The 21,750-nt window shown below is 33.9% G+C and overlaps 4 protein-coding genes across 5 annotated transcripts in view; 2 read left to right on the top strand and 2 right to left on the bottom strand.

Moving 5' to 3' along the window:
- Nucleotides 1-4,411, top strand: part of LOC105831012 (piezo-type mechanosensitive ion channel component) — a 29,712-nt gene extending 25,301 nt beyond the window's left edge. Inside the window, 11 exon segments of the mRNA XM_012670820.3 lie at nt 47-208; nt 304-459; nt 681-828; nt 935-1,149; nt 1,210-1,368; nt 1,440-1,566; nt 1,864-2,270; nt 2,496-2,791; nt 2,867-3,104; nt 3,232-3,459; nt 3,934-4,411. Coding sequence (XP_012526274.1) covers nt 47-208; nt 304-459; nt 681-828; nt 935-1,149; nt 1,210-1,368; nt 1,440-1,566; nt 1,864-2,270; nt 2,496-2,791; nt 2,867-3,104; nt 3,232-3,459; nt 3,934-4,042 — 2,245 coding nt within the window. The 3' untranslated portion in view covers nt 4,043-4,411.
- Nucleotides 4,412-5,895: 1,484 nt separating this feature from the next.
- LOC105831055 (centrosomal protein of 83 kDa) lies at nt 5,896-7,743 on the bottom strand. Of its 2 annotated transcripts, none has more exons than XM_012670915.2 (2): nt 7,658-7,743; nt 5,896-7,437 (listed from the first exon to the last, which is right to left on the bottom strand). In XM_012670915.2, the coding sequence occupies exon 2, from the start codon at nt 7,379-7,381 to the stop codon at nt 6,350-6,352; it is 1,032 nt and encodes a 343-aa protein (XP_012526369.1). In that variant the 5' UTR covers nt 7,382-7,437; nt 7,658-7,743; the 3' UTR covers nt 5,896-6,349. The 2 variants fall into 2 exon arrangements, with proteins under 2 accessions (XP_012526369.1, XP_012526361.1); XM_012670907.3 differs by having other exon boundaries at nt 7,562-7,694.
- Nucleotides 7,744-7,867: 124 nt separating this feature from the next.
- On the top strand, nt 7,868-10,603 carry LOC105831050 (venom serine carboxypeptidase). The gene is made up of 3 exons (XM_012670894.3): nt 7,868-8,009; nt 8,091-8,513; nt 9,244-10,603. The coding sequence occupies exons 2-3, from the start codon at nt 8,220-8,222 to the stop codon at nt 10,360-10,362; spliced, it is 1,413 nt and encodes a 470-aa protein (XP_012526348.1). The 5' UTR covers nt 7,868-8,009; nt 8,091-8,219; the 3' UTR covers nt 10,363-10,603.
- Nucleotides 10,604-12,787: 2,184 nt separating this feature from the next.
- Nucleotides 12,788-14,639, bottom strand: LOC105829210 (lysosomal thioesterase PPT2 homolog). Its single transcript, XM_012667895.3, has 4 exons — nt 14,424-14,639; nt 13,794-14,043; nt 13,604-13,722; nt 12,788-13,528 (listed from the first exon to the last, which is right to left on the bottom strand). Exons 1-4 carry the CDS (start codon nt 14,574-14,576, stop codon nt 13,175-13,177), a joined length of 876 nt encoding a protein of 291 aa, XP_012523349.1. The 5' UTR covers nt 14,577-14,639; the 3' UTR covers nt 12,788-13,174.
- Nucleotides 14,640-21,750: the final 7,111 nt, after the last annotated feature.

The following is a 21,750-nucleotide window of genomic DNA, read 5'->3' on the forward strand; positions in this document are numbered from 1 at the left end:
TATAAAGAATATTCTATATAATTTTCTGTATGATTTTAATCTATAGATTTATGCTAAAATCTTTGGGTCAATGGACAGCTGCAAATTTAAAACCACGGAAAGTTATTCCTTCTCAATTAGCTATCATGCCGTCGAAGCAACCACCTTCAGACAAAAAACAAGAAGAAGAAGACAAACAACAAGAAAATGGTATACAGGAGGAAAACGAGTAAGCTAAAATCTTTATTTTTTTTTTAATGTTTACGGCACCTAAAATTTTAATGTTAACAAATATATATTAAATTTATTTTCAATATGTTTTAGTTCTCATGTAAAGGAAAAAGAACCTCAAAGACAATCTTTAAGTATCCATGATACAGATAATGTTTCGCCTGTATCAGATGAAAACAAGAAGCTCGTACCTGTACAAGAAGAAGAGCATCTTCGCAGTAAATTGTTTTCTAAAACGATGAATACGACGTAAGTAGCTACTTTGTGTTTTATCTAAGCACATTATTTATGTATTAATTTTAAAAAAAATTTGTACTTTAAATCTCTTACATAAAATAGAGATTAAAAGAAAACTACAATATTTCTTAAGAAGAATTTTAACGTATTCGTAAATATCTTTTATAAAAGTTAATTATATCGACAATGTAATTAGTTTTTACAAATTTAATTTTTTACATTAAATTTTGCAGAGTCATTAAACGCGCCAAGCCAATAAAAAACTTCTTTATAAGAATTATCGATCCAACCGGCAAAGAGAAAACAAATGTTTACGCTTACATGTTCCTTTGTGACTTCTTTAATTTCCTTCTGCTTATTTTCGGATTTTCTGCATTTGGAGTAAGTATATAGGCAGAGAGATGATTTTAATTAAAATTATTAATATCATTAGTATTAATATTATTTACATAATGATGATAATATTAATGTTATTCTCTAATTTTAGACTCAACAAGGCGACGGCGGAGTAACAGCGTACTTGCAGGAAAATCGAGTTCCTATGCCTTTCCTATTAATGTTATTATTACAATTCGCTCTAATCGTTATCGATAGAGCTCTTTTCCTTAAAAAATCTATTGTAGGAAAGTTAATTTTCCAATACTGCTTAGTATTCGGAGTTCATCTATGGATGTTCTTTATTTTACCGAGCGTAACAGAAAGGTAAGATATTGTTTTTCCTTTCTATCATTTATATTATGTACAACATATTCAAAATTACAGACAGTTCAACGAAAAACTTCCACCACAAATCTGGTACATGGTAAAATGCTTCTATCTTTTACTAGCGGCTTATCAATTACGACAAGGATATCCAACTCGAATATTGGGTAATTTTTTATGCAAGAAGTACAGCATTGTAAATTATGTCTTATTTAAAGGGTTAGTAAAATGTTTATCAAATATTTCTATTATTTCTATTATTTCTATTTGTCTAAAAAGTTGCTTTACAGATTTATGTTGGTTCCGTTTCTCTTTGAACTTCGAGCAGCGATGGATTGGATTTGGACTGATACGTCCATGACTATAATGGATTGGTTTAAGATGGAAGACATTTTTGCTAGTATTTATCAAATCAAAGTAAGTTTTTATTTAAAAAATAACAGGTCTATAATTAATTTTGGTTTTAAAATAAATATTATTTTTCCAATTATTTTAATGCAAACAGTTTTAAATTTCCTATTTATTAAAAAAAATGTAAATTTGTAAAAACCCTTTCTCTCTCTTTCTCTCTCTCTCTCTCTCTCTCTCTCTCTCTCTCTCTCTCTCTCTCTCTCTCTTCTCTGTCAGCACAGAAATATTAAATTATATGGCAATGTGCTTCAAATATGATATATAAAAATTTTCTTGTAATGCATTATTTTATAACAATTTTAGTGTATGCGAGGAGTTGAATCAGACTATCCTCAACCACGAGGAGTAAAGAAAAAACAAATTAGCAAATATTTGGTAGGCGGGAGTGTTCTTTTGCTCATAATCGCCTTAATTTGGTTCCCATTACTTCTATTTGCCCTGGGGAGCACCATAGGCAGGTCGAACTTGCCTTACGATGTGTCCATGAAAATACGAATTGGTCCATACGAACCCATCTATTCTATGTCGGCACAGGGCAATTCTATTATTAATTATACGGAAAATAACTACAAAGACCTTACAAATCTATACTCAGCTGAAAAGTCAGCTGTTACCTTTTTTGAAAATTATGTCTATTCTGATGTTGCTGCAGTAAGATTCAGTACTTCTTCGGGAGCACTTTGGCATATTTCTCCACCTGATAAAGAAAGGTTCGTTCTCTTTGTATAAGATTATTGCCTTTAATTTATTTAAAATTTAAAAATATGTTACATTAAATAAAACTCGATTATTTAATAAAAAGTTCATACAAAACATCATACAGATCTTTTGAAAAAGATTTAACAATATCATATAAGAAATATTGATTCTTATTTCTCGTTGTAGAAACATTTACAGTTAAAAGACATTCGTTATTGTCGATTTTTTTTTTTCAGATTGAGAAATGAATTAGCTTCTAATATTACGAAAGTAACTGTACACGTGGAATGGACAGTTTCAAGAAAAACAGACGCCAAAGATGCCAGTGGAATTACTTCAACGGTTCGAGATATAAATTTGCCACCATACGTGAACGGAGAGTTGAATCCTGCAAGACAAATATTAGCGGACATGTTGAGCGAGGATTCCGGTGTAACAAATGCGACAATAGTATTGCAAAGCGCTTTTCCAAAATTCCTCAAAGTCACTACTAGAACGACCAGTGTTGTCCGACAATTAATGGAACCGCTAAGTAAGCATAATTAAATGCAATTGAAATAATGTTAAAAAAGATATAAGAACATTATCTATATGTTTTTCATAATAGATCAATTTAACACCAACGACCACGACGGCCACCTTTACAGAAACATGAGTGTTCAATTATCAACGAATAAGACATGTTGTGATCATAAACAGTGGTGGGTGGTTAATGAAGAATGCACGGATTCTGCGTACATCGGTTTTTTGAACAAAATACCACAAAATGATTGTAACTATATCATGATGTTTCTATTCAATGATAAGGCTTTTCCCGAGGATTTAAGTTTTATCAGTGGATTCGGGTAAATTTAATAAAAATAGATTATATCTTTATAAACACGTTCTTAACAGAATTTTACAAAGAATTGCGATAATTTTATGAAATTACTATTATTATCCATTGACTGAAAATCACATAACTACAAACAGGATCCTAGGATTGTATACCACGGCAGTGATAGTCATAAGTCAGATGATGAGAAAAATTGTCAGCGATATGGCACCTAAGATTATGTTCGACGATTTACCTTATGTCGACAGAATTCTTCGCCTTTGCTTGGATATCTACTTAGTCCGCGAGAGCGGTGATTTATGTCTTGAAGAAGACTTGTTTGCCAAATTAATCTTCCTCTACAGATCACCGGAAACATTAATCAGGTTAGATAGATTTTACATTATTTTTAATGTAAATGTTATTAAAAACCTGTAATTTTTATTATACATAAAAATATGATTGGACTAATATGCATGACAAAGACTTTGATACAAAAAACTTTAATACAGACAGTATAAAGTATATTAATGACGTATCGATGTTAATGAATAATAATCGATTAGGACGTAATTTTCAGTTATTATTTTTTTATTTTATTATTTATTCGGTTTTCAGTTATTCCCACATGCCAGTATTAATTTCATTGTATTAGTCTCATACGAATTCATATGAATGAGATACATGACATATACATATGACACACATTCAACGATGCACAGATATGAATCAATAAAATTAATAGACATGAAAGAATAAACATGAAGAGAAAACTTTCTTTTTCAACAAATACGATGTAAAAGATTGTATTTATTGAAACACGATTTATCTTCCAAATGAAACAATATATGTTTCGTTAGATGGACGAGACCCCCCGAAGAAGGAGAGCGAACTGACAACGAGGATCAAGATGAAGAGGACGAAGAAATACTAGATGAAGAAAGAAGACCGTTGTCTCGTCGTGACTGAGATCTAAGGAAAAAATAGAATTTTTAAGTAATTAATGCTTTATACGCATTGCGCATGCAAATGTCACTTAATACAAGAGATCTGAATTGCATTTTCTTATTAGTTAAGATAGTTTTCTATTCATATTTTCTTATTCATCCTTCAAGATGAATAAGATAATATTAATAACGAAAATTGTTTTTTAAATCATGTTTAAAATTATGAAAAAATACGAATAGACATTCAATCTAAATTGAAATAATCAAAAAAGTTAAATGCTTCAAAAAACTTGAAGGATACTTTTGAATTTGCACGATGATAAACTTGTATCGTTTTTATGTTCGTATATTTTGTAAATATTGATTTATGAATATTTTTAGATGGGAAAAATCGTAAAATTTTTTGGCAAATAATTCAAAGCTCAATTAATAGATTTTGAAAAATCAATGCTGCCCGACCAAAGTTTCATGATACGGATATTTTTACTAAATATCTTAAAAACATATAAAAATGTTTCTTGTTGCGCGTAACTTAGTAATTAGTCTCAATAATGAGATTAATGTGGTAAAAGAAGTCTGCAAATATCAATATTATGTTTTTAAATTTAAAAAAGTTATCTTTTACAATGAACTCATAAATTTAGTACGAATCTATTTATCACAAAACAAACATTAATATAGTATATTGTGTAACAAGTGCGGTGAATTGGCTATTGTCCGTAAGTGCGTTTACTCGCACGAGTGGGCAATATTGTACACAATTGTTTTCTGTTATCTGTACGTCGAACTGTGATTTTTGAGTGTGAATTGTCAGAAAAAAATCACTTTCGATCTACAGATAGCAAAAAAGTAATTATGTTAAATACTATATTAGAATTATAATATATGTGTATACAGACAATATACAATTATTTTATATATATAATTACATGTGGATTACATTATATGTGTGTGTGTGTGTGTGTGCGCGCGCGCGTGTGTATTTATAAAAAATATATATATAATTACACATAACATATACATAATTATATGTTAAATTAAATGGCAGAAAATAACGTTTAAAAAATTACGAAAGGACAGATTTTTGTAATTAATCTGCCATTGTGCTTTATGGATTCTGATGTTATATTTATGCGGTTTATTTTGCCGACAAAATTTATAACAAATGTTTTGCAAAATATATTTTCGTCAGATTTGTAATCCATTTGTCTCTATTAGCTACAAATTTTATTCAAATCAATTAATTAATTTTAACTGTGCATTAAAATTTATTGCGAAAAATATTTGCAAAACATTAATACCGCATGAATAAAAAAAAATAAATTTATTTATCAATAGACAGTGCAATTATCTTAAAATACTTTTCTCGTCGAAGAGTGTGTGCTTATGTGAAATGTGTGTATGTTTGTAGATTGTGCATTTAAAACTTCAAAATGAAGTTATTTGTGACATATTAATCATAAATTAATCGACATCATAATTTCTCAACTCTTTTTACATATATTTTTAGTTGCAAATGCGTACAGCCTTGCAATTTGGCTAATTTGCCAAAGATGTCCACACTTCAAGTATTTAATGAGAACTGTATCACAATAAGAAATTGTTTATATTGTACATAAATATGTGTATGAAAATATAATAACTCATCGATACAATCTCTTAAGACATTATTTCCGAATACATATATATCTTTCCAAAATATCTTTTAAATTCCTAAAAAATCACCGCACACTTTTAATATTCAAGTCAGAAATTTTCTTATCTTTTTTTTAGATAAATTTACAATTTATCGCGTTAAATATTCCAATAGTGTAAAAATAAAATTTTTTATTTTGATACAAATGATTGGAATTTGAAAAATTATTAAAAACAAAATTTTATAAGTCAATATCTCATTTATTAAATGTTATAAAAAATGTAATATGGGATAAAGTCTTAAAGTAGTGCACATTACCTAAGAATTATTATTTAACAGTAAGTATTTAACATTTTAGTAAAAAATAATTTATTTTAACGATATATAAAACGTCATTGATATTAAATTACAATAAGTCAGGACACTTACTTTACTATATATGTATAAATATTTAAATGGCGTCGATTATTACTATATTATCCTGGCATTGTATAAAAATAAATGCAAATATTAATAGTTTAGTAAATGTTTAGTAATCTCTAATGGCAAAAAAATTATTATTTCAATGCAATGTATAACGCATTTTATAAAATGTCAAGTAACTAAAGTGCATCATGAACGTCTTAATTAGTATTTTATGCACAAAAGATAAAAAATATTTCGCGGTCCAATATTTAAAGCAATTATTTAATATTATGTCTGAGCTAATTCATTGCATTTCAATTTCAAGGTCGCATTTTCTTGTTTCAAAAATTCAAGCTCTTCTAATTTATTCTGTAAATTCTCGTTTCGCATTCGTAAAGCCATCAACTCCTGCTGCAAGTACTCGTTCTCCTCAATCAATGCTCTCATTCTGACAGAATCTTTACTAGGATGCATTTCTTTGATGAGATCATCCGTTTGATTCAGGAGATTTTTTATCAAAGTAGCTTGGGAATTTATATGTAACTCCTGCATAGCGCGTAGAATCCTTGTGCTCTCTTGCTTGGTATATGTGCTTATCAGTTCTTTGATAGCAGTAAGTAAAACAACTGGATCTTGATCTTGTATCTTAAAACCTGATCTTCTCGATTTATCAATCAATTTTTCCTTTTCTTTTGTCGGATTGTGAGGACCAGCCTCTTTGGAAGAATCCGAGGGCCGACTGTTTTCCTTACTCGAAGTATCTGAGGAATTATTATTAGAAGAATCAAGAGAAGTCTTCCGTTTATTCTCCTTGGAAAGAGTATTTGTAGAATAAGTGGTTTCTTTAACCGATCCCGAACGTCGTTTATGATCTTTGATCTCAGGCACTTTAGAATACTTGGTCTCTTGAAGTTTTGTTTTGTGTTCTCCACTCACACTCTGCTGATTATTATTGCCTATTTTTGTTTTCGTATCCACAGGTTTCCCTCTAATATCTGTGATCTTCTCCGTCTTCTCTGATGCTTTTACATTCGCAGAATGTTTCTTCATATTTTGATCAGATTGTCTCTTGGAAGTTTTCAAAGAAGATTCTTTACCATCTATGATCTTTATATCAGATGTATTTGGAATTCTTATCGTAAAATGTTGTTCCTGTTGCATAACGTTATCTCTCTCGTCTTGCTCTGAGAAATGAAGTAACGGGGATGAGGTAGCATGCCTGGTGGTTATATGACGATCTAGTTGCTGAGGTGTCTTCTGCGATGTCTTCTTCGATTCTTTTGGTATTAATTCTAATTCTTCCAAGAAAGAATCATTCATTTTGAATAGTCGTAGACGTGCGTAAATATCTGGTCACAATAAACATATCACAGCAACTGAAAAAATATTAAATGTTAATATTTCGTTTACATTTAAACAGTCTCGTTGCACAGTTCAACGTAACCAAGAAATTCTATATCACTATTATATTATGATAAAACAATAAAACAGTAATATTACAAATCTGATAGGCGAGTATCTCTAAATTTACGACGCACAATAGCAGCTAGTCAACTAGAACCAGATCGAATTATATATAGTAAACGACGCGCAAACCTTGTCAACGTAACCGTCAACGGCTCAAATGCGAAAGGAAATTGCCGGTTGCAGTTAGGTATGAATCAGCTGATCATATAGCGAACACCGCGCCTTGTATTGCACAATTGAACTTGACAATTCGCATGGATAAGCGAGCTAGCCAATCATCTTCTCTATACAGTATTATTTCCAATAAAACAGTCAATTAATTGGTTGAAAACTTTTTGTTTTAATTTACGAGACATCGCCATTCGTGTGTGAAAAAACCACAATAATTCTTATATTTTGCCTTCACTTTGTCAGTTTAACTCAGTAGTTAAGTTTTTTCAATATTTATAGAAAATATAAGCGTATCAACAAAATCCTTAAGGTCAATACTTATTTACATCTCTTGAATAAACAATTCGACACAGCATAGTCACATGCTATAACCTCGTGTTTACCGTTTTAGAATATTATTAACTGCGATAGCAATTCGCAACACAAGCCGCGCAGTTAAACGCAATCAGTATCAATAATCTCGGTGTCGATATAGCAAGGCAGTATCGGCAGTATCAATTGCGACATTCAGCCTGGCAAGATGAGCAACGTTCTCGCAATAATTTTGAGCGCGTTGTTCCTCGTATTATTACCCCACGAAAGTACAAGTGGCTTTTTGAATGTTTATCCACATTTGAAACAATTTCCACTGACCGAGGATGCTGGCACGCCGCTTTTCTTGACGCCCTTAATAGAAAATGGAAAGATCGATGATGCACGAGCAAAGGCTGTCGTCCAGCACAAAGAGATGGGTGACATTAGCAGTTACTCGGGTTATCTCACAGTTAATAAAGAGTACAATTCTAATCTCTTCTTCTGGTTCTTCCCAGCCATGGTAAGTAGTAATTAGTAATCCTGACACATAACCTAGACAGCTGAGTTTGTCGAGAACAGATTTTGCAAAGTATCTATTACAAATTTTGTCTGTAGAAAAGGTACAGATTTTCATTTTTATTTACTTACGTTCGATAGATTATGATTGGTTTCTATCAGTTTGTTGAGTTATGTCAGTAGGTTTTCTCGCTGCAAAATACGAGCTTGATATGCATAAACCATTGATACCAATTTTTGATATATTTGCTGGCATACTATTAGATTATTTATTGGAATAGTTATCACAAGAAATTTCTAAATAGCTGGTCATATGTATAACAAATTCCATATTTATAAAAATGTTATACAAATGTAATTTTTGAAGCATATTTTTTAATAAATATTTATAATATGTAATTTTTGAAACATTTAAAATTAAATGAATTATTTCAATGAAGACGTTATATATGAGCTTGTATGTTACTGCACTATAAATTAGTATGTTATTGTAATTAAGGTTAAAATTATCGAACAATTATTTCATTTGTATATAGTATACAAATTTTATGTAATCTTTTAAAGCACATTTTTCACAAATACTTGTGATCTATGCAATTTTGGAAACATTTAAAATTATATGAATTTTTATGAAGATATATATTAGCTTATATAACACATTACTCCATTATAAATTAAGTTTATCACTAATAAAATTAAAATTACTAAACAGTTATTATATTTGTGTGCCGTAGCATAATCCAAAGACTGCACCAGTAGTATTATGGCTACAAGGTGGTCCGGGAGCAACTTCAATGTTTGGTCTTTTTATGGAAAACGGTCCATTTATAGTAACTGCTAATAAAACTCTAACAATGCGAAAATATTCATGGAACATAGCTCACAATGTAATATATATTGATAATCCAGTTGGTACTGGCTACAGCTTTACTGAAAATGAAAAAGGATATGCTACAAATGAAACACAAGTGGGAAGAGAAATTCATACTGCCTTGGTACAATTCTTCTTGTTATTCCCTGAACTACAAAATAATGATTTCTTTGTCACTGGTGAATCATATGCTGGAAAATATGTGCCAGCAGTATCTCATGCCATTAAAGATTATAATATCAAAGCAGAGATAAAAATTAACTTAAAAGGCTTGGCCATTGGTAACGGATTATGTGATCCAGAAAACCAATTGTTATACAGCGATTATTTGTATCAAATAGGGCTGATCGATGAAAATGGCAAAATACTATTTCAAGGATACGAAAAGCAGGGTCGCGAATTTATTAAACAGAAGAAATATCTTGAAGCATTTAAAATTTTTGATACACTTCTTAATGGTGATTTGAATGGCTCACCATCTCTATTTCGCAATCTAACTGGTTTTAATTTTTATTACAACTATCTGTTTGAAAAAGATAGTAATGATTCTGATTGGATGTCTGAATTGATTCAAAGAGCTGATGTTAGACGTGCTATACACGTGGGCAATAGTACTTTTCATGTTGAAGCTACCATTGTGGAGGAACATTTGAAAGGAGACGTCATGCAATCCATAGTATTTTTCTTGACGGATCTTCTACAGCACTATAGAGTGCTCATCTACAATGGACAATTGGACATAATCGTTGCGTATCCACTCACAGAAAATTACATAAAACATTTGCAATGGCCCGGAGCAGATAAATATGCGAAAACGCCAAGGAAAATATGGATGGTTGGAAACAAACTGGCAGGCTACACAAAAACTGTTGACAACTTAACGGAAGTTCTCGTACGAAATGCAGGTCATATGGTTCCTTCAGATCAACCAAAATGGGCATTAGATTTAATCACGCGTTTTACACATAATAAAAAGTTTTAAAAATTATTATGCAGAGATTATTACACAAAATATATGTGATAAAAGTTTTGGATTTTTTCATTTTACGAATTACTAGTAGATAATAAATGCATGGAAATTTAATAATATAAGGCAATGGGCCAACAATACTTAAGGTCAAATATTCTAACCGTCATGACAAATGAGCAAAATGTAAACACAATAATAGTAATATAATAATAATTTTGTAATAGAAAAATTAATAAATTTATTAATAAGAGCAGAGAGGAACCTCAGAGCGGTCATTTTAGGTGTTTTCATCTACTAGCGCTTCTATGTGCACAAAATGTGCACATTGAACTACGTAGTCAAATATCTATGAATCCCATAGATAATGTGTATAACTTTTTGGGTCTCTTCTATGCTATGTCCACGTTTATTTGGTTTTGTTTCATGCTATATCCGTAAATTTTACAATTATATGCATTCATATTTTAAATATGTTTTATGCAAATGTGCATAATCGTGTTCTATAAATGTGCAATACCACATATACATGATATAAATTCAATTAATTGATTTAATAAAAATTCACTCACTGATTGCTGTCCCTGATGCTGATGCTGATGCTGATGCTGATGCTGATGCTGATGCTGCTGCTACTGCTACTGCTACTGCTACTGCTACATTCCTATTCCGGTTTGCGTACGTCAAGACACTGAACAGAAGTAAATCAATTCGCTCCAGAGTTTTGTATCTGTATGATTGCGCGACGATTAGAAAAGTTTCATTATTGGCACGACCGAATGGATTGCGATCCTCCTCGAGCGGATACGCGCACACGAAAACTGCTCGGAATGAAAATCAACACGAACACGCGAGACGCACAGAGTCGACAGAGCATCTGATCGGCGCTGGAGTGGCGTACATGACTAGAGCGCGGAGCAACATGGCGGCAGCGGCGCGACGTGCGCAGGCGCGGCGAGTCAACCGCCTAGCAACGTCGAGTGGCGCCGACTAGCGCCGAGTACCGCCAAGTGTACCTGCCAACAGTCACATCCGCTGCTGCCGCCATGTTACCTCGCGTTCCAGCGCCGGTCGGACGTTCTGTTGATTCCATGGCATGTCTCGCGTGTTCAGAATTCGAATTGTGCGCAGCTACGGTGTTGAGACTGTTGAAAGTGCCGTCGCGAGTCACGTGAGATCATACGTAACAGAGTACATATTCATTTGTAAAGCGCGGCATCGTGCGTTTGCCTTCGGTTTCGAGTGTTTGCGTGCGTGTTCGAGCAAAGAGTTTGCGTTCGGTAGAATATCGCGAGTGCCAATTAAGTGATCGAAGTGCTACTAGTCGTCGCGCGAGCATACGAAATAGAAAATTCTTGAAACGAATTTGTCTCCATTCGTTGTATCTCGGCGCGTAATTTTACTTCAAACGGTTTTCTCACTGCTTTCCTCAGCCTGCGTTTCCACGAAGTTACGTGACTTTCGTGCCATGTTGACTTTCGCCGCCAATCAGACGAGCCGTCCTTTTCACATATTTTTTCAAATGTAACGGTCGCGCCAAATGAAATTCTCGCGCGCGGTGTACGTTTTACTCGTGTGTGATATATTATCCGTAATATCGGGAGTGCCGAATAAAGTATCGGGCCATCGTTATTAATGTGCGGTTCGAGAATAGCAGGATGATGTCAGCAGAAAGCGGCATCCATGGAGCGACTCGGTATTAAATATACTATTTTTTCAAGTGATACATTTCTTTACCTGCTTTTGTGTTTGAGAGTAGGAATAATATTTATCACATTTTCAGAATCAAAACCGGAAAAGGAATGTAGCAGCATCAGCAGCAGGAGCAGCGACAGCAATTGGTGAGTGAATTTTTATCAAATCAATTATTTGAATTTATATCATGTAGCGAGATAACCAAATCTGCAAAAGCAGAATCCCACCCAGCAGATCCATAGTCTACTGTGTCCGCATTAAGCTTGTGTTTTATAGACAGAATCTGCTAGACAAAATCTGATAGCATATTGACAGCAAAAAAGCAGCAGATCTGTCGAATGCAGTCTCTGTCCGCAGAACACGAGCTTAATGTGGACACAGTAGGCTATGGATTTGCTGTGGGATTCTGCTTTTGCAGATTTGGTTATCTGGGTTCAAAACCAAATAAACGTGGACATAACATAGAAGAGACCTAAAAAGTCATGCACATTACCTACGGGATTCATAGATATTTGACTACATAGTTCAATGTGCACGTTTTGTGCACATAGATGCGCTGATGGATGAAAACACCTAAAACGACGCGATGACCGCTCTCAGGTTCCTCTCTGATAAGAGTTATCTATAAATTTTCTATTTACATTATAAGTAATTTGAAATAAGTAAATTTGTAAATATATATTTATTTAAAAAGTTCTTTAAAAAATATTTCAACAAACGCAATCTTTAACAAAAAAGATACAACTTTTGCAAGCATATTATTTATAAATTATATACTTGTTTATATGATACATTAATTTTTTGTTGCTATATACACATGCGCACACAAAAAAGTGAGCAAACGCATGTGTGCAGATATGTCATGTATCCTTCATATTAATCTATTTTAATATAAAATGCGAGGGACAAAATATAACAATAAATTTATATTTAAATTTATAATCTCAATTATTGATATGTACTGAGAATAGTTATACTGAGGTGTGGAAAACACAAGTCGCCCATAGCAAGTAAAATTTATTATCTATAAAATCATTCAATGAATATATCATGAAAAAAATTGTCCACTCGAATAATATATTCCTTACATTTTCTTATACTATTTGGCAATGTTACTTACAGTTCATTACATTTAATCTAAATATGGCAACAAAAATTGATCTACTATAGAAATATTTTTATGCCAGTCAGTATGAGAAACTCCGGGTACTGTGATGATCTTTAGTTTGCCCTGTTTATCTAACGTTTTTAGACCAATCACGTCATCTTTATAAATGGATCTATCACGCATATTTATCACAGTATTGTTATTATCATAATATCCAAAATGACTGCTCTGCCATGGGGTAATAACGCCATCATCTGGTCCTCCAATAAGTGTCATACGTTTCAGCTTAGTTAAACCAACTTTATAGTCAGAATTATTAAAATGTTCAATTTCATTGTTCACATATGGTAGAAACTTGCTATATTTATAATATAATTCCTGAAAAAATTTTAAGAATATTTAAATAAACAAAAATGCATTAATATGTAAGTTAACATTAAAATTGATACTAACTTGATGATGAGGATCATTCCAATAATTTCCAATACTGGTGTGTTGCCCAAGTCGTGAATAAAAAAGTTCATAAGCAGTTTCACAAACTAAATCAGGGAAAATCAAATGCAGAAAACGTGCTAAAATCAGGATTTTATGATTAGAGACAAATCTTCGCTTTCTTCTATCCAAATACCATAATTTGACATACTTCCATATTGTCCTGCTTGCGGAGAGCTCAAGGAAATAAAATTTCTAACATTATGCATGGGAAATCTTTGCAATATGGCTCTAGCTAATAAACCACCCTGACTATAGCCTATTAAATTAATCCCTTCAGGAAATGCAGCACCTATAGACAATACATCCATGCCTATTTCCTCTACTTGTTGCCACATTGGTTCCAAGCTACTCCATCCTGCAAACCTAACGGTGTTGTAGACTGGAGTTCCTGGATGTATCTGCAAAGATACATATCAATTATAGAAATATGTATTATGTAAAAAAAATCAAATATTTACTAACTCATATATTGTGAGTTATAATAACTCATTTTACTTGTAACTTTTGGAGAAAAAGTATTTGTGTATATGTTGCCAATACAACGCAGGATATTGCATAAAACATTTGGAAAATGAAAATAGGTTCGTTATAACTAATTTATTTACAAATAACAATACAATGGAACATATTCCATCCATGAATGAAAAAGGGCGAAATAATTTATACGAAAAAAATATGTAAAGTAAAGTAACGAAAACAATCTGCTACACTTGTGAAAACAATGGTGTTACAACATCTGCAATGACTAACAAATCTTTTGTTCTGTCATCCCACTCACCTCCTGAATTCTGTTGCTAATGAGTTCCATGGTATCACTTCCTGTGAGAACTCCATGAATAATAACAACAGCGTGATACGATTTTGCTTCATTATACAATAATAAATAAACTAAAAATAAATAAATATGTATCACAGAATTTTTTGTTGTCATAGCTTTTTCGATGCTGCACAAAGCTAACCTTTAATTGACCAATTGGACCAATTTTAATGCATTTCCTGCAGCGCTGCGGTGAAATGAAGAAATTGGATGTTCCCATATGAAGTTGATAAGAAAGTAGTTAGTGTTATCGATAAATGGTACTACATTCTTATGTTTGCTAAATATGCTTATTAATTCCTTTTTCTGGAGACATAAGAAAAATCTTCACATTTTCTTCAAGTATTTATAAATTATAAATATGTGAATAAATTTTATTATTATTTTATTAATTATTATAATTTTATTATTAATTATAACATTTTGTCGCGTTAAATATATTCTATTTTTAAATAAAGTTAGGTTTCAGACTTTATAATTACCAAATTATTAATTATTGTTTATATATGATTTAACATCTATTTATTTATTAATCATAAATATTGTATATTGCATTGGGAGTCCTAAATTAGTCATAATATTCCGCGAAAAGCTTTTAATAGAAAAATTCCATAAACAAAAGAGCAATAATCCCGCAGTTAAAATTGGTGACGATGGCTCTAAGGGTGAGTGAAAGAGAGGGTGGTGATGGCCGAAGGAATCCAATTGCATCACGAAACGGTGCGTTGAAGAATATAGTAGGTCGCCACCCTAATCCTTACAGGCTGCTGTGTACTAGGTGGCAGGGCACGTGGGGTATTTCCCGAGCTCGCTCTTCTAGCCATACATCACTGTACTCTGACATCGCCCCGCTTTTCTCCCAATCCGTAGGCGAAACTTACTCCCTACGCCGCCGGGACCACGGATGCCGGGCACATTGTTTCGACCGGCGTCATCCATGATTATCACAGCTTTAACCCCCTAAAGGATCAACCCTTTTGCCGTTTGCATCATTATCCGTGCATTGATATACTCTCGGAATCCGGGTATTATTCGCCACTTGTGTTTTCGGTTATACGAGCGGCATTTAATAGTGCTTGTCATGTAAGCAGTGATCTTTAATTTTAGTATACTCGAAACATATGTTTTATTAAATATGTGTAATATTGATTAAATTTAAATCTAAAGCTTTATTTACAATTTTTTATTACTTTTTATTTGTAGTTCTATCGTTTAAAAGATATAATTGTTTTCTTAGTTATATAATACACATACACAAATATATATCTTCAAATATTACGCTAATTATTGCGTAGTAATCGCGATCATGGAATCTATATTTCTTTATATAATAGAAAGAATGTCAGTGACTTTCCCCCTCCCCCCATCGCTTCTCTCGAAATTCAAAAGGTGTTTTCGATGATCAACGTATCTTCGAGATAAAGTAATTTATAGGAGTGACAGTGGAGATACTTGATGCTTAAGGACGAAATTAGAACTGTCGTCTCCTCCTACATCACGTCTAGACTATCATGACGGTAGTGAAAGGGGTGTCGCGTCTCTAATCGATTTTATTAGATTCTATGAATCAAATGATTCCTTGGACGCACAGCACGAGGGCTTTATCTAGTTGATCAGGATTAATCCGATTCCGATTCATTATATCGAGACGTAATACTCATCATATTTGTGATCCATATCTATTTGATAAATTCTAGTTATAAGACGTAAACATCATAAACGTAAGACGTAAACATTCTGATGTTTCACAAAAATTAATTTTATTATCAACATGACAAATACATGTTCTTTTACTTACGCTCCAAAACTTTGGTCGTAAATCGAATTGTCATAAGTTCATTTATATTTTGCATAAATAAAACATGCAAATTAATTTATTATTGAAGATAATTGTAGACCTCTATTTAGGAAATGACAGAACATTTTTTTTAAGATGATAAAATTCTTATAATAATAATCATTTTAAGATTAATATTTAATTTGAATCACTAATTAACGAATGCATATTTAACTTTGTATACTCTACTAATTTATTTTTAATCAATAGTATGCCGATCAAGTTCGAAAATTTGCAAGTCAAAATAATGTAAGTAAAGGGATATCTATAGTATTTTGATAATGAAAACGTGTAATATTCTGAGATTATTTTTTTTAATAATATAATACCATATTGTACCTATCGTGCTTCTCTCGTATAATTGTTCATACACACAAAAAACGGTATTAAATCAACAATTATTGTCTTGTATAATATAAGCGAGAATATAAATTTTTTAAGGAGTTTAATTGTAACAAAATATTATATTTTTACTTTAGTATTATAATAGTAATTTAAAAAATATGTTTTAATATTTATAATAATAATATTCTAATTTTGTACTGAAAAATATTGTTATTCTAATATTCGATATTTTTTTTCTCTCAAATCCTGCATGAAAGTTATTGGAAAAATTAAGAGGGACATATTTTTCTTGGTAAAACTATAAAAAAAGTATTTTTATATAAGAGCAAGTTATGGTTATTTAAAATTATCAAATTCTTTAAAGGAGATTTAATATATTCTTGCTTATATGTATAAAATAAGGATCGTTGATTTGCTACTAATTTTTTTCTACACATCTATAATACCGAGTACTAGTTTAGTTAATCGTAGAAACTGCTATCACAAGAAACTGAGGAACATGACACAGTAAAATGCAATAAGCAAAAACACAACGGTATATATGAGTTGTAATTTACAACGAGGACCGTTACGGGCGATTTCACGGCAGGAGCGTCTCTGGAAGGTCAAAGGACGAAGATTCCTTCATCCACTTTCTGCGGTATGATACTTGGTGGTGGTTGCGCGCCTCGGTTAACACTCGGCGAACTGAAATAGCGAGCCAGCCGACCGCGAATATCCTTGATTAAACGCAAAAAAGCCTGGAGACCTACCTCGCTCGCCTTGCGCCCCGGTCGTGGCTGCGTTTTTTCGCCACCCTCCGCCATCACGACGGTCGGGCTTGAGCGTGGAATTGGATTGGCCGCCTTTTCTCTCTCTCATATCCCACCCCCGGTTGCACGGTCTCCTTCTCGCTCTTACGTCGCTCGGCGGAAGAAACACCGGCGGTTTCAGGACATTGGGGGGACTCGATTAGAGCAGCCTGCGACGGCCAGAAGTACCTGGGCACGTCCGTTCTCCAAGCCCTCATTTCCTCCACCTAAATTGTTGTACACTGTCCAGAGTAATCTCTCGTGATAAGAGATACACTAGCTTCGTTCGAAGATCTTAAATGTGTTTATATCTTTAATCAAGTACTTCCTCATTTCAATCGAGTTTTGTTTATCGTGCGCGATGCACGGCTTTGAGAAAGTATTTGGGGCGGGGGGGAATATTTGCAAAATAAAATACAAATTTAAATCAAATTTAAAGTAAAAAAATCTTATGACGCAGACATTGTCCGACAAGTTTCTCTCTCTATTTATTTATACCATTATAAAATTGTTATTTGCATAATAAGAAATATTACTTCTATTGCTTCGCGAATTTTCTATATCTTTCCGACTTCTTTTCCTTCAATATTTTTTTTCTAACTATCGTAGATAATATTGCATATATTTGATAATATAAAGAAGCATTGATGGGCTTTTTTTCCTCTTTTTATTGTCTAATAATTTACAGCTTAAAGTTTACGTGTATACTGGGAGAATTTTGCCCAAAGTTCTATGAGCTTCGTGAAAGAAATTTATGCGCGTTTGTATATGCAGTTATACAGTATACAGTTTTTGTAAATTTAAATGCGTACCACCTATGACGAATGAACGGCGGGGTCGTAATGTTCACAAAAATATTCAGGAACCGCGACGAGACGCCGGCGCCGCGGCATTTTTTTTTTCGCTTTACTGGAAGGAGGAATGCGCAAACAATGGAGCAGTTTTCCTGACTTTTCCAGAGCTTTTCGCATTGTGCGAGATCTATACATAGCGTATGTATTATATCTCTGCGGTTTCTCGTTAAACCGTTCGCAACAGTCCATTATCTTATTTCTCCAAATGTCATTGAATTTTTATTTCGCAGTGCACGATAAAACGTGAATGAAGGGAAGCATAAAATTGCGCCAGGACTTACATTTTAGTAGAAAAACATCAAGGCGCTCCCGTCTGAGAATCCTGGCGAGCTCCCCGCTTAAAGCCACCCTCTGCCCCGTGAGTAACAGAGAGACAGGAGAGAAGACGAAGTGGGTGGTACGGTGTCGCAGAAACAGCCTGGAGATTAGCGTTAATTACAGAGTTGAGCCGCGCCGGGGTTGGGACGGGGCTCTAGGTATTTGTCACTCGGCACTGCTCCCGACTCTCCCGCTTCTCGCTCTGAATATTAATAACCCCGCCGTCCTTCGCCACCCCCGCGTCCCTTATTCCCGCGACATCCGATGAATTGCGCGGCAGACAACGCTACTCATTATGCTGACTGCTTGATTTCATCATCCTCGACGGCACGAAAAATTAATCGCCCCGCTATCAAGATCGGGAATAAAGAATCCCATCGGGTATTAACGGCGCCGTTCGCTTGATAATCGACGTAAACCATTAAGAATACACTTCGTTAATGCGGAATAAACCCAATGCTTTTTGAACACTTTTGTCCGCAAAATCTTCAGAGATTTGTATCGGCGATGGACAAGTTCTTTATAAAATCAGAATGATTAAAACATCTTTTTAATTAATAATAATGTGAAGATACTCTGTCTAAAAATATAGATTAACTATGGGATATTTTTAAATACTTTTTACTTTTATTGTTTGAAGAAATATTGATGCAGGTTATATGAAATAATGTCGGAATAATATCAGCCAGAAGAATCTCACGTGTTGCATAATGCATTAATGCACAACCAGCGAGCTGTTGAAGTTACCAATCTCTTTCAATTGCCGAAAAATTTGAACCGTTATTCGGTGGAAGCAAGCAATACTCTCCCGTTTCCTTTTTTCCTTCTTAAAAAAATAACATTTTCCAAAAATTGAAAGACCGCACTTTCAACTGCGACGTTTTCTCCTCTCACGAGCGATGTCGATCAATCGATATCACCCATTCCCGTCCTTTCTGTGGTCGGTCCCTCGATGGCGGTCCCATTCCCGCGCAAAACGCTCAGATATTCAAAGTCGGGGAATAGTTTATTCATGGCCGGCTCCGAGAACTTAGAAAGATATTGGAAGCGCCCCAGGAGAGAAAGTAAAAGATGGAGAGAGAGAGAGAGAGAGAGAGAGAGAGAGAGAGAGAGAGAGAGAGAGAGAGAAGAGAGAGGGAGGAGGGATAAAGAGGTAAGAGAGTGGAGAGGGGTAGAGACGGGGGCTGGGAGTGAGAAGGCCCGAACGATGGAGGAAGAGGAGCGATATTGGTCGGACGGAAGTGTCCCCTCGGGAAAACGGGAGGAGCGTCGTCTCGTCCCCGATCCGATAAAACGAAAAAGGAACCCCCCTGCGGCATCGCCGCCGCCACTCTCCTACGTCCACGTGACAGCGAGTTCGCCAATAAAATTCAAATAAACTCCGACCGTGCATACTAAATTATCACATCTTCCATTACCCGGCCGCGTGTCCATCCCCGAACGACTTCTTCTGGGGTCCCCGGGACACATTCGCACGATCGCCGCGCGAAATTCCGATATTCCTGACTCCCGAACGAGAACGCGCGGTGGGGTAGCAAAGTGAAACTGTGGAGTCTACGGTTTTCCGTTTTGCCGTACTCCTCCCTTTTTTTTTCGTTTCTCTTGTCGGAATAGCGCAATGCGACACCGCGCTCGCAAGTGCGGTTATTGGTTTAATTTCACTTCCGGTAGAAAGAAGAGTGCACCGCGAGCGGGATGATATTCAAGAGTAGTTCGGAATAACGATATAACGCCTGCAATTTCTCAGGATCGATGTCACATCGTTGTAATCATGTAAGCCATCTTGACGCTGGTGGATTTCCTCTTATTAAAGTATGATGCACGTCGAGTTATGAAAGAGAAAGACTTTCCTGTGGAAAATGGTACACCAGGTCAGTTGTTCGCTACTTTTTGTGCAATTTATGATGAATTTTTCTCTTTAGCAACAACTTTCACAAGGATTTGATCATCGATAAAATCTTTAAAATTCCTACGATATAACTCGCGTGCCGACTTGCTAAAAATACTGACTTCTCAAAAATAAAGAAATTTATTTTTGTTCTTTTAATATTATATATACAACTATGAAAGAAAAAAATTCTATGGATATTTAATTTTCTTAAAACTCATATATTTATTAAAATAAACATTGTTATAAGTGATTGTGTAGATTAATAGCTATATATATCGACTTAATAGTCATCACAACAACGTCATTAGTGACACATTCGATCTGTGTTATAACATCGGGCGTGACTCGTCCACGAGGGTCCAGCAGCAGTGATGGAGGAACGAAGAGGTCAGGTGGTCTTTCCCAGGAACGCCCCAGATTTCAACATTACTCAAGCTGGATCAACCTGCCAGGGAGGAGGCCATTGTTCGCTCTTACGCTCCGGGCTTTTCTTCCGCATCGACGGTACACACCATCGTACCTGGCACGGTTATCGAGCTACATGGCACTTTTTGTTGCCGTTCCGTCTAGACGTCAAATATCTAGAATATTTTCGCAGTATAGCAACATAAAGGAGAAAGTATTACGAGAACATTACGCAGATTTATTTATCTCGACTACTTTAAAGTAGTGATTTTTTTTTATTAACTATCTTTATCGAATGCAATGTTCGTAACTTTAACATTTTGTTATAAAAATAGAATCCATCATAAGTTCAAGTTAACTTTTAAGCGTAAAATTCAATATAATATTAATGAATTAATCATTTTTTTCATAAAATATGTCAAATAAATAACTAGAGAAAAATAAATGAAAAGCTTGGAAAGATTTGACAAAGAAATGTTTATAAAATCCAGAATATAAGAATTAAGCAGATAAAATAATGGATTAAGTATAATCTGTTGTCAGTAAAGACTTCAAACTTCTCAAAGATTAAATTCCGAAACGTGTTAATCGTCTCGATATGTATTTTTTTATCTTTGTGCTTCGATCTTTGTGCAGTCTTTTGAAATAATTCCTTGCGAAATATTATCGCGAGTACGGATATATAATTAGTATTTCATAATTATCAAGTTTAACGTATTTTTCGTTAGAATATAGATGGGTTAACGCAGACGAGAATCGTCTGAACAAAGTTTCCTTGGTGGAAAACAATTAGTAGCCTTAACTGTTCTCCGTGCCCCCCCGTAAGCTTATCTACGCCCCGACTATT

The sequence above is a fragment of the Monomorium pharaonis genome, chromosome 4 (assembly GCF_013373865.1).
Source record: "Monomorium pharaonis isolate MP-MQ-018 chromosome 4, ASM1337386v2, whole genome shotgun sequence".
Taxonomy (NCBI): domain Eukaryota; kingdom Metazoa; phylum Arthropoda; class Insecta; order Hymenoptera; family Formicidae; genus Monomorium; species Monomorium pharaonis.

What these genes read in the sequence shown, in the direction of transcription:
- LOC105831055 (XM_012670915.2), bottom strand. Translation starts at nt 7,381, where the DNA reads ATGAATGATTCTTTCTTGGAAGAATTAGAATTAATACCAAAAGAATCG.
- LOC105831050 (XM_012670894.3), top strand. Translation starts at nt 8,220, where the DNA reads ATGAGCAACGTTCTCGCAATAATTTTGAGCGCGTTGTTCCTCGTATTA. An exon ending in TCTGGTTCTTCCCAGCCATG is followed by an intron (nt 8,514 to 9,243) that starts GTAAGTAGTAAT and finishes TGTGTGCCGTAG; the next exon opens with CATAATCCAAAGACTGCACC.
- LOC105829210 (XM_012667895.3), bottom strand. Translation starts at nt 14,576, where the DNA reads ATGACAACAAAAAATTCTGTGATACATATTTATTTATTTTTAGTTTAT. An exon ending in TTAGCAACAGAATTCAGGAG is followed by an intron (nt 14,044 to 14,423) that starts GTGAGTGGGATG and finishes GTATCTTTGCAG; the next exon opens with ATACATCCAGGAACTCCAGT. An exon ending in GCAAGCAGGACAATATGGAA is followed by an intron (nt 13,723 to 13,793) that starts GTATGTCAAATT and finishes TCCTGATTTTAG; the next exon opens with CACGTTTTCTGCATTTGATT.